Here is a 12,500-nt window from a genome sequence, read left to right on the forward strand (position 1 = left end):
ACCTACCGCTCTCACTACTATTTCTATTTTCAGTACAAATGAAGTTATAAAAGTAACTGTCACTGTAATTGTTGGTACTACCCGAAATAGAACTATTAATACTGACTTCAAAACGAAGATAACTATCAATGCAACTATTAATGTGATTATTCCAACCAGATTGAGTATCATACATGTAATGATAATAGTAGTGATTCTTTTTCTTAGACCCCCTACTCAAATAACTAGAAAGTTTTTTTTCTAGTTCACTCAGAAAAGAACTATCATTGTCAACCTCAAAAATCTGATTTTCAATATCAAAATATACAGAGTAACTGTCACCATTACTATCCCTAACTAAAAAAGTGTCATCAGAGATCAAACTCCAAATATCCTTGATTTCAAATAAAGAATCAACATTAGTGAAACTATAATTACCACTATGATTCCAACTAGGAATCTTTTTCTTCGTATCGTTCTTCGTATCGTTTAGAATAGGTTGTTCACTTCTACTGGTATGTCCAATACCATCAAGACTATCCATTGATTTACTTAGCCCACACCTAGATTTACTTAGCCCACACCTATGTTCTAACTTCTCGTTAGACAACATCGAACGGAACCACCATTTTCCCATAGAGTCTTTCTACCCCCTATTTGATGAAATACAATACATTCGATGGATAATCATTTTACTTTCACTATTTGATTTCTTATCAGAATTAAGCATACGAATCTAATCCTAATCATTAGGATTGTTAATTAATAACGAGTAAGTATTGAAAGAACGAGTAAGTATTGAAAGAAATGATTCTCCTTTGTGGGAAGCCGAGGTATCACTTCAATATATATTGATAGAATCTTTTTATAAATTTTAAAATAGAAAGACACAGCTTTCTTCCATGTGATGTACAAATTCTCATCGAAAATAGAGATAGTTGTTTATTTCTATAAATAAAGAATAAAGAATTTGTTCTCGTATAATCAAATAATTAAGTTTCTATTTTAACATGGAACGAAAAAGACAATATATAGGATGGGTAAAGGAGCCTTTCCCTTGGCTTGATCTATGGCCTGAAACTAGGAGATATAAAAAAGTCCACCAATCCCAAGGATCCATAATTAATCCAATCCTATGGATCCAACAACAAACAATAGAAGTATTGAGTTGTTTAGTCTTCGATCTTATCTTGTATATATATAGGTAAGATCTGTACATCTGTACATATAAAAGATATATGCAAATACATAGTATAGAATGCTCATTCTTTTTTTTTTTATTCGGCAATCGGCCCAATCTTTTTTTTAGGAAAAGATTGGGCCGACTTTAATTGCAATCAATTAGGAGAACAAACAGGAATTACTGAATTATGCACACTTACTTTTTCTCTTTATCTAGCTTATCTACTGGTTCGAATTCGAATTTGATCTCTTTCCATACTTCACAAGCAGCGGCTAGTTCAGGGCTCCATTTGCTAGCTTCACGGATAATTTCATTACCTTCACGAGCAAGATCACGTCCCTCATTACGAGCTTGTACACACGCCTCTAAAGCCACCCTATTAGCTACTGCACCAGGTGCATTTCCCCAAGGGTGTCCTAAAGTTCCTCCGCCAAACTGTAGTACGGAATCATCCCCAAAGATTTCGGTCAGAGCAGGCATATGCCAAACATGAATACCCCCTGAAGCCACGGGCAGAACACCTGGCATAGAGACCCAATCTTGAGTGAAGAAAATACCGCGACTTCGGTCTTTTTCGATATAATCATCACGTAATAAATCAACGAAACCTAAAGTCATCTCACGTTCCCCTTCCAGTTTACCTACTACTGTACCGGCGTGAATATGATCTCCACCAGACATACGTAATGCTTTAGCTAGTACACGGAAATGCATACCATGATTTTTCTGTCTATCAATAACTGCATGCATTGCGCGATGGATGTGAAGAAGTAGGCCGTTGTCACGGCAATAATGAGCCAAGCTAGTATTTGCAGTGAATCCACCAGTTAAGTAGTCATGCATTACGATAGGAACTCCTAATTCTCTGGCACATATGGCCCTTTTCATCATTTCTTCACATGTACCCGCAGTAGCATTCAAGTAATGTCCTTTGATTTCACCTGTTTCGGCCTGCGCTTTAAAAAGTGCTTCGGTGCAAAATAAGAAACGATCTCTCCAACGCATAAATGGTTGTGAGTTTACGTTTTCATCATCTTTGGTAAAATCAAGTCCACCACGTAGACATTCATAAACCGCTCTACCGTAGTTTTTTGCAGATAATCCCAATTTTGGTTTAATAGTGCATCCCAATAGGGGACGACCATACTTGTTCAACTTATCTCTTTCAACCTGAATGCCGTGAGGCGGGCCTTGGAAAGTTTTGGAATAAGAAGTGGGAATTCGCAGATCCTCCAGACGTAGAGCTCGTAAGGCTTTGAAACCAAATACATTACCCACAATGGAAGTAAACATGTTAGTAACAGAACCTTCTTCAAAAAGGTCTAAAGGATAAGCTACATAAGCAATATATTGATTTTCCTCCCCAACAACGGCCTCGATGTGGTAGCATCGCCCTTTGTAACGATCAAGACTGGTAAGTCCATCAGTCCACACAGTTGTCCATGTACCAGTAGAAGATTCGGCAGCTACCGCAGCCCCTGCTTCTTCGGGCGGAACTCCAGGTTGAGGAGTTACTCGGAATGCTGCCAAGATATCAGTATCTTTGACTTCGTAGTCAGGAGTATAATAATTCAATTTGTAATCTTTAACACCAGCTTTAAATCCAACACTTGCTTTAGTCTCTGTTTGTGGTGACATAAGTCCCTCCCTACAACTCATGAATTAAGAATTCTCACAACGACAAGGTCTACTCGATATAGATTATGCATGAATGAAACCTTTGACAAAAATAAAAATAAAAAAAAAGAAAAAAAATATTCAACTAATATTATCAACTAATTTCAATGTTATGTTAAAATGAAATGGTTCATTATTAGACCATGTATTTGATTCATCAAATACATCATTATTGTATACTCCAAATACATCATTATTGTATACTCTTTGATATATATGGCGCAACCCAAACCCAATGTTTGTTTTGCAAGTTTACAATAAAATCAAATGGATCTCCTTCTTATTTTGAATCCAAATACTAAGAAAAATTCACTCTTGACAGTGATATATGTTGTATATGTAAATCCTAGATGTGAAAATAGGCATAATTCATCCTAAAAGGGTATAAAGAATAGATAGGCGGAAATCCAATATCTATTCAAAAAAAAAAAAGAACAATGGCCAATTAGATCGAAATAATGAATCATAAATGGAGTTCGGGTTCGAATTCTATAGATAATAGAATCTAATACGGATGGTTTTTCTATAATGATAGAGAAATGAAAGAGACTTACTCGTGATTTCATGTACTTAATATTTCTTTTGAAAAAAAGAAGGATTGGCTGAACTTGAAAATTGACTCATTGAATGAGTAATTGAATGAGTAAACGATTGAATCGTATTCGGTTGGGTGGTACCAACTAAATCAAGTGCTAACTCCCATTTATTTCTTATTGAATTAACCGATCAACTTGCTATCGGACATTTATTTTCGACTTGGCATGGCACTATTCAAAAAAACTTTCGACATACTTTACTTTAATTATAATTATGAGAATCAATCCTACCCCTTCTAGTCCTGCGGTTTCCACACTTGAAGAACAAAACCTAGGGCGTATCGCTCAAATTATTGGCCCAGTACTGGATGTTGTTTTTCCTCCGGGCAAGATGCCTAATATTTATAACGCTTTGGTAGTTAAGGGTCGAGATACTATTGGTCAGCAAATTAATGTGACTTGTGAGGTACAACAATTATTAGGAAATAATCGAGTTAGAGCTGTAGCTATGAGTGCTACAGATGGACTGATGAGAGGAATGGAAGTGATTGACACGGGAGCTCCTCTAAGCGTTCCAGTCGGTGGAGCTACCCTCGGACGAATTTTCAACGTTCTTGGGGAGCCTGTTGATAATTTAGGTCCTGTAGATACTAGCACAACATCTCCTATTCATAGACCTGCACCTGCCTTTATACAGTTAGAGACGAAATTATCAATCTTTGAAACAGGAATTAAAGTAGTGGATCTTTTAGCTCCTTATCGCCGTGGAGGAAAAATCGGACTATTTGGAGGAGCTGGAGTAGGTAAAACAGTACTCATCATGGAATTGATCAACAACATTGCCAAAGCTCATGGAGGCGTATCTGTATTTGGCGGAGTAGGCGAACGTACTCGTGAAGGAAATGATCTTTACATGGAAATGAAAGAATCCGGAGTAATTAATGAAAAAAATATTGCAGAATCAAAAGTAGCTCTAGTCTACGGTCAAATGAATGAACCGCCGGGAGCTCGTATGAGAGTTGGTTTGACTGCCCTAACTATGGCGGAATATTTCCGGGATGTTAATGAACAAGACGTACTTCTATTCATCGACAATATCTTTCGTTTCGTCCAAGCAGGATCAGAAGTATCCGCCTTATTGGGGAGAATGCCTTCTGCAGTGGGTTATCAACCTACCCTTAGTACAGAAATGGGTTCTTTGCAAGAAAGAATTACTTCTACCAAAGAGGGATCTATAACTTCGATCCAAGCCGTTTATGTACCTGCGGACGATTTGACCGACCCTGCTCCTGCCACGACATTTGCACATTTAGATGCTACTACCGTATTATCGAGAGGATTAGCTGCCAAAGGTATTTATCCAGCAGTGGATCCTTTAGATTCAACGTCAACTATGTTACAACCTCGGATCGTTGGCGAGGAACATTATGAAACTGCGCAAAGAGTTAAGCAAACTTCACAACGTTACAAAGAACTTCAGGACATTATAGCTATTCTTGGGTTGGACGAATTATCCGAAGAAGATCGTTTAACTGTAGCAAGAGCACGAAAAATCGAGCGTTTCTTATCACAACCCTTCTTCGTGGCAGAAGTATTTACTGGTTCTCCAGGAAAATATGTTGGTCTTGCAGAAACAATTAGGGGGTTTCAACTGATCCTTTCCGGAGAATTAGACAGTCTTCCCGAGCAGGCCTTTTATTTAGTAGGTAACATCGATGAAGCTACCGCGAAAGCTATGAACTTAGAAGAGGAGAGCAAATTGAAGAAATGACCTTAAATCTTTGTGTACTGACTCCTAATCGAATTATTTGGGACTCAGAAGTGAAAGAAATAATTTTATCTACTAATAGTGGCCAAATTGGCGTATTACCAAACCACGCCCCTATTGCCACGGCTGTAGATATAGGTCTTTTGAGAATACGCCTCAACAACGACCAATGGTTAACGGTGGCTCTGATGGGTGGTTTCGCTAGAATAGGTAATAATGAAATCACCATTTTAGGAAATGATGCGGAAATAAGTACTGACATTGATCCGCAAGAAGCTCAACAAGCTCTTGAAATAGCTGAAGCTAACTTGAGTAGAGCTGAGGGTAAGAGACAAGCAATTGAAGCGAATCTAGCTCTCAGACGAGCTAGGACACGAGTAGAGGCTGTCAATGTTATTTCCTACTAGTCAAGTCAATACATCAAAATAATAAAGAGAAGTTTTTAAAAAGTTCTTTATTATACACCACATGTTGATTCTGCCAATTGAACACAATCAAGTCTAATCTGATAAAACAAAAAAAGAAGATGGGGTAGAAAAACTTATTAGATATCATTTCATCGACTCCGGTATCTAATAAGTTCTACCTACTATTGGATTTGAACCAATGACTCCCGCCGTATGAAAGCAATACTCTAACCACTGAGTTAAGTAGGTCATTTATCACCACAAAAAGAACCCATCACTTCGGGGATTATAGGTGGAATATTATTTCTAAGCAATACTAATCTGTTCTGTTAAGCGTAAATAAATCTGTTCTGTTAAGCGTAAATAAAATAAATAGATCAGAGAGCTATGATGTGGATTATGGAATATCCATCTTGACAAGAAATTATCTATATGTTAAGATGTCTATGACAAGGGCTATAGCTCAGTTGGTAGAGCACCTCGTTTACACGCGCGCCAATGCTTTTCAAAGGAGCCTATTATGCAATGAACATAATTGATCGTATTGAGAAATCGATGTCTTACTCCATAGGTTCGAGGGAACAAGAGAACAATAGCCTGACAAATATTTGGTTCGGTCCGATTCAGGCGCGAATTCAGTTGCCAAATCAAATAGAACCCGCCATTGATTTGATAGTTGATAAGGTAAATACCCAGCCCATTCAATGCTAGGCATAATGAGTATAAGGGCCTCAAAATAACCTCTTTTCGTCCTATGAACTTTAAGGTGTATGAAGTCTCATATTCGACTGTTGCAGCGGAGCGATAGAGATTCCATTTAACTTAGGTTGATCTAGGCCGAAGGCAGACCTAAGTCAAGATAACCCTTCTTTGAAACACTTTGGTATTGCTCCTAGATCAGAATACAAATAATAAATCAGAGCACATGGAACCATCTCATTATCTTCCTCTAAAGAAAAAATATGGTGGACTAACTGATCTTTACATCAGTTGATGAAAGAGCCCAATGCAACAAAATGCATGTTGGGTCTTTGAAACAGTTCGAATCATTTCGATAATAATCAGTTTGATCTGTTTTACCGAGAAGGTCTACGGTTCGAGTCCGTATAGCCCTAATCCTAATATATTATATTTTTGTTTAGTATATAGTTTAGTGTTTAGTATATAGTTTAGTATGGTTTTCATTTCTATGGGACCAACCAAGTCTAATCCTAAGTCACATGGGTCTAGGACCTATTCTTTTCTTGGTCTTGGGTCTTGTCTTGTATTTGGAGAATCCCCCTAACTAATCACTAATCGTTTTTTGGCAGAACAAGAGCAACCTTATTGATTGATTCAGAGATAATGGAGAGATAACGAATTGGGCCTAAATATATTAACGTTTCTTCTTCTATATTCTATGAGTTGAGTGGGTTTGTGGATTTGATTTGGTCCGTCGAATCATTCGATAATGTGTGATTCTTTCTATTTGAAAATGTTATGTAAATCATTTATGATTCCGTCGATTATACTACTCCACTCTTTGCTATGTTTCATTGTCTAGTATAGGTTTGCTGTAAAACCTTTTTCTTGTAGCGAAATCTAACCCATTGCTTGGTCTTACCATTATATTATTAAGCGTTATTGCCGTAACAAAACAAACAAGTATTTTGGTTCATTCCAAATCGTAATCTTTGTTTAGTATTAGAGATTGGTCCGAAATAGAATGAATCTTTCATTCTAACTCTAATGAAATAACTCGATTCTTCTTATTTATTTCTGAGGAGGTGGGATAGTACAGGTTCCAAGTTTCCAATTTTTTGTATAGAAAGATATAAGTTGTTATATGTCACCTCTCAATTCAACGGATTGAATCAATTAAGAAAAATAGAAATGAAATCTAGGACAAGAAAAAGATAAAAAATCATTCGATGCATTAGATTATGTATTCATATTCGTATCAAATCAATAGAAGCAATGATCCTATACCCAGATTTTAATGAAAAAGGAATACTTCGAATAATATAGAATATGCTAGAAATCCCTAGACATTTTACCCCATATGACTATTGAAAAATTTAAGTTTTAAAAAAAGGAAATGAAATTATTATTATTTCATTATGTTGATTATATATAATCAACATAGTATTCTAATGAATATAGTATTCATAGTATTTAATTATAGGATATTTACTTTACTATATTATAGGGTATTGATATTTATTATAGTTATAGGCATAGGAATAGTTATAGGCATAGGATATTTTAGTATTTTATTACCTTTTTCTAGAGGATAGAGAACCCAAGACAAAGTGAGAGAGTTTTGTTTGTGTAAGAGCATCCTATGTCTACACCATATCTAAATAGAATCGAAATCCAAAATGTAAGTGGGATTCCATTAGATGAATCTTTAAACAAAACATGCCCCACAGCAAACAAACTCTAAACTATGCAGTTTGATTTGATCAAAATCAATTCTTGTTTCGCCTAAGATAAGAAGTTATGGATGAATTGACAATTCCGATTCGAATCGAATAATTCAGCATATTCCACATTAATAGGAGTACATTTATGTTTCTGCTTCACGAATATGATATTTTCTGGGCATTTCTAATAATATCAAGCGTTATTCCTATCTTGGCATTTGTAATTTCCGGAGTTTTAGCCCCGGTTAGTGAAGGACCAGAGAAGCTCTCTAGTTATGAATCGGGTATAGAACCCATTGGGGATGCTTGGTTACAATTTCGAATCCGCTATTACATGTTTGCTCTAGTTTTTGTTGTTTTTGATGTTGAAACGGTCTTTCTTTATCCATGGGCAATGAGTTTCGATGTATTGGGTGTATCTGTATTTATCGAAGCTTTAATTTTTGTGCTTATCCCAATTGTTGGTTCAGTTTATGCATGGCGAAAAGGAGCATTGGAATGGTCTTAACTGAATATTCAGACAATCAAAATAAAAATGAAGGAAAAGATTACATTGAGACAGTTATGAATTTGATTGAGTTTCCCTTAGTTGACAAAACAATTACCAATTCAGTTATTTCAACTACATTGAATGATCTTTCGAATTGGTCAAGACTTTCCAGTTTATGGCCGCTTCTATACGGTACCAGTTGTTGTTTCATTGAATTTGCTTCATTAATAGGCTCGCGATTCGACTTTGATCGTTATGGATTGGTACCAAGATCGAGTCCTAGACAAGCAGACCTAATTTTAACAGCCGGCACAGTAACAATGAAAATGGCTCCTTCTTTAGTAAGATTATATGAGCAAATGCCTGAACCAAAATATGTCATTGCTATGGGAGCTTGTACTATTACAGGAGGGATGTTCAGTACTGATTCTTATAGTACTGTTCGTGGAGTCGATAAGCTAATTCCTGTCGATGTCTATTTGCCGGGCTGCCCACCTAAACCAGAGGCGGTTATAGATGCTATAACGAAACTTCGTAAGAAAATATCTCGAGAAATCTTTGAAGATAGAACTGTGTCTCAACAGGAAAATCGATGTTTTACTACCAATCACAAGTTTTGTGTTAGACGCAGTACTCATACTGGAAATTATGATCAAGAATTGCTCTATCAATCACCATCTACTTCAGAGATACCTTCTGAAACATTTTTCAAATCCAAAAGTTCAGTATCTCCCCATGAATTAGTGAATCAGACAAGGTAAGGTTCTTTTGTGCAGAATAAGAAAGAAAGGGTCAATCTTTAAAAATTTCATTGTAAATTGAAATACTCATACAAATACAAATGTGGGAGAGATCAAGAAGATGCAGCAGGATCGTTTATCTGATTGGTTAGTCAACCATGATTTAGTTCATAGATCTTTGGGCTTTGATTGCCGAGGAATAGAAACTTTACAAATAAAAACCGAGGATTGGGATTCCATTGCTGTCATTTCATATGTATATGGTTACAATTATTTACGCTCCCAGTGTGCCTATGATGTAGCACCAGGCGGATTTTTAGCCAGTGTGTATCATCTTACGAGAATACAGTATGGTATAGCTAAACCAGAAGAGGTATGCATAAAAGTATTTGCCCCAAGGAATAATCCTAGAATCCCGTCTGTTTTCTGGATTTGGAGAAGTGCTGATTTTCAAGAACGCGAATCTTATGATATGTTGGGAATCTCTTATGATAATCATCCACGCCTTAAACGTATTTTGATGCCGGAAAGTTGGATAGGTTGGCCCCTACGTAAGGACTATATTACCCCCAATTTCTATGAAATACAAGATGCTCATTAAATGATAAGAAATTAATGTTTACTTAATACGACTATGACACGATTCCAGATTTCTTTCAAGTGAAGGAATATTTTTACGTTCCGTTCTAGATGAAAGAAAGTAACCGGACTTTAATTCGTATTATGGATAACCTAAAAAAAACTTCATTTATATTCCAAAATTTGGAATAGATCATATCCATTTCGTATGAGCAGAAACAATGGGATGAATCAAAAGAGTTCTGCACTATGAACTTTGTACCGCGCACATAACTTACTTAGATGTAGATGGACCTCGGAAAGTAACGTAAGCAAGAGTGAAGAAATGGAATAAATGTCAAAAATATGAAATGAAGAAATGAAAAGGGATTGGATTTTATTTGTACTGTGTCTGAAGTGCATTCTGTCTATTGCTATCTTTTAACTCCTCTCGACTTTTAAGTTTTTTTTTACTTTTACTTATTTATTTTTATTTTGAATATAGATGAAGACTTAATATTCTTTTTGAATGAGAGAAAGCACAGTATGAAGAAACAAGAAAGAAAAAAGAGACGGGAGCATAATCTCACTTTGTTCTTTACCATAACCATCCATACATATATTTTTTACCAATCCCCCCAAGGGGAGGTATATATATATATACATCTAGATGAGTAAATATGTAACCAATCCCCCCAAGGGGAGGTATATATATATATATATATCTAGATGAGTAAATATGTAATAGATGAGTAAATATATGTAATAGATGAGTAAATATGTAACATCTAGATGAGTAAATACGTATCATGCTCTAGACTATTAACGCCCGATCTATCTCGATTAATTTGTATGAATATCTATCCGATACATTATTTACGTGTCAGGAACCAGATTTGAACTGGTGACACGAGGATTTTCAGTCCTCTGCTCTACCAACTGAGCTATCCCGACCATTTCCCGTGCATCATCCTAGTAGAGTACTTGTGTCTATGTTAATTAAAGGGACTAAAAAGTAGTAAAAAATTTGACAAGTAAGTGTAAGGATAATGATATGGACTGTGAATGATTCAATAATAGAGATTCTTTGCCCATATATGTTCATTTGTACAGGTTCTATCCAAATTGGGATAAGATCCAAGGATTTTAGTTCGGATCCGTTTGTGAAAGAGTAGAGTGAATGAGAAAGATAGTGAATTTTGTTTGAACTGAACCACTGATGAAAAAAAAGAAGAGGATAAATACTTAGGAAGTAAAATAGGCTTTTTATTGGGGATAGAGGGACTTGAACCCTCACGATTTAAAAAGTCGACGGATTTTCCTCTTACTATAAATTTCATTGTTGTCGGTATTGACATGTAGAATGGGACTCTCTCTTTATTCTCGTCCGATTAATCAGTTTTTCAAAAGATCTATCAAACTCTGGAATGAATGATTTCATAATTGAATATTCGATTCTTCCTTCAACTTCCATTGAAATGGATTCATAATAACTCTGAATTTTTCATATTATAATTATATATAATTATAATATAATAGATTCGGGTCATGATTAATCGTTTGATATGGCAGTATGTATACATACGTATTAGGTATATAGGACCATCTTTTCTGTAATTTTTATAGACGGATTCCTGCTACCAACAAAACGTAGTCAACTCCATTCGTTAGAACAGCTTCCATTGAGTCTCTGCACCTATCCTTTTAAATTCTAGTTTTATAAACCTTTGTTTTCTCAAAATAAGGATTTGGCTCAGGATTGCCCATTTTTAATTCCAGGGTTTCTCTGAATTTGGAAGTTACCACTTAGCAGGTTTCCATACTAAGGCTCAATCCAATCAAGTCCGTAGCGTCTACCGATTTCGCCATATCCCCTTTGATACCAAGACCTAGTTGGAATTCCAACTATCCTTTTCATTTATTTTGTTTGTTTGGACCCGTTGAATTCGTTAGATAATGATTTCTATATTGAAAAAGTGTATGCTGCTGTTTGATTTTTTTGGCTATCCCCCATCAGTTCATTTATATTGAATGAACCTTGTTTCAATCAGAAATGATTCTATCATTGATGTATCCGCAATTCAATATGGATAGATATATCCAACATATATATGTTTCTCCCTCCCTTTCATTTTTACAGTGCGATTTGGAATAGTGGAACGGTCGATATTCATTCTTCTTTTTTTTTGTCCTATCTCCTCCTTTTCCGAATCAAACCAGAGGAATGTCTCATTTTCATTTAGATTGTATCTTTATCCTTATCTTTTTTTTTATCTTAGGACCGATTCGCTATAGCTATAATTAACATAATATAAATATATAAAATATAAATATATAAATAAATACATTATGTTGTATATTATAGTTAGATATAGTTAGAATAGTCAGAAGAATAGTCAGAATTATTATTATAGTTAGTTATAGTATATAGTTTAGAAGTATACTATATAACTATATAGAACTATACTATACTATATAGTTATATAGTTATAGTATAGTTATTAGTTATAGTTCATAGTTAATATTAAACGAATAGCTAATAGATAAGATCAGCTAATAGCTAAAATCCGGTAGTTTCCTCAATTTCTATATACTATTTCTGTTATGTTATGTGAGCCCGCTTAGCTCAGAGGTTAGAGCATCGCATTTGTAATGCGATGGTCATCGGTTCGACTCCGATAGCCGGCTTTTTCTCTATCGATTTTTCCGTGATTGATAATCTCTCTCCTCCTTTTCCCATATGTTATGTCGTGGTAA

The 12,500-nt window shown here is 35.5% G+C and overlaps 2 protein-coding genes and 2 non-coding genes across 4 annotated transcripts; 2 read left to right on the top strand and 2 right to left on the bottom strand.

Annotated features, from left to right (window-relative positions):
• Positions 1 to 830: 830 nt before the first annotated feature.
• On the bottom strand, positions 831 to 3,458 carry LOC135666415 (ribulose bisphosphate carboxylase large chain). Its single transcript, XM_065177981.1, has one exon. It carries the CDS (start codon positions 2,819 to 2,821, stop codon positions 1,358 to 1,360), a length of 1,464 nt encoding a protein of 487 aa, XP_065034053.1. The 5' UTR covers positions 2,822 to 3,458; the 3' UTR covers positions 831 to 1,357.
• A 188-nt stretch (positions 3,459 to 3,646) lies between these two features.
• LOC135666414 (ATP synthase subunit beta, chloroplastic) lies at positions 3,647 to 8,501 on the top strand. Its single transcript, XM_065177980.1, has one exon. The coding sequence runs from the start codon at positions 3,650 to 3,652 to the stop codon at positions 5,144 to 5,146; it is 1,497 nt and encodes a 498-aa protein (XP_065034052.1). The 5' UTR covers positions 3,647 to 3,649; the 3' UTR covers positions 5,147 to 8,501.
• Positions 8,502 to 10,624: 2,123 nt separating this feature from the next.
• On the bottom strand, positions 10,625 to 10,697 carry TRNAF-GAA (transfer RNA phenylalanine (anticodon GAA)). The gene has a single exon. It is a non-coding gene; the product is annotated as a tRNA-Phe (tRNA).
• A 1,661-nt stretch (positions 10,698 to 12,358) lies between these two features.
• Positions 12,359 to 12,431, top strand: TRNAT-UGU (transfer RNA threonine (anticodon UGU)). The gene has a single exon. It is a non-coding gene; the product is annotated as a tRNA-Thr (tRNA).
• The last annotated feature ends 69 nt before the right edge of the window (positions 12,432 to 12,500 follow it).

The sequence above is a fragment of the Musa acuminata genome, unplaced genomic scaffold, assembly GCF_036884655.1.
Source record: "Musa acuminata AAA Group cultivar baxijiao unplaced genomic scaffold, Cavendish_Baxijiao_AAA HiC_scaffold_1098, whole genome shotgun sequence".
Taxonomy (NCBI): domain Eukaryota; kingdom Viridiplantae; phylum Streptophyta; class Magnoliopsida; order Zingiberales; family Musaceae; genus Musa; species Musa acuminata.

Excerpts from the sequence above, each read along its gene's own strand:
- LOC135666415 (XM_065177981.1), bottom strand. The coding sequence starts at position 2,821 with ATGAGTTGTAGGGAGGGACTTATGTCACCACAAACAGAGACTAAAGCA.
- LOC135666414 (XM_065177980.1), top strand. The coding sequence starts at position 3,650 with ATGAGAATCAATCCTACCCCTTCTAGTCCTGCGGTTTCCACACTTGAA.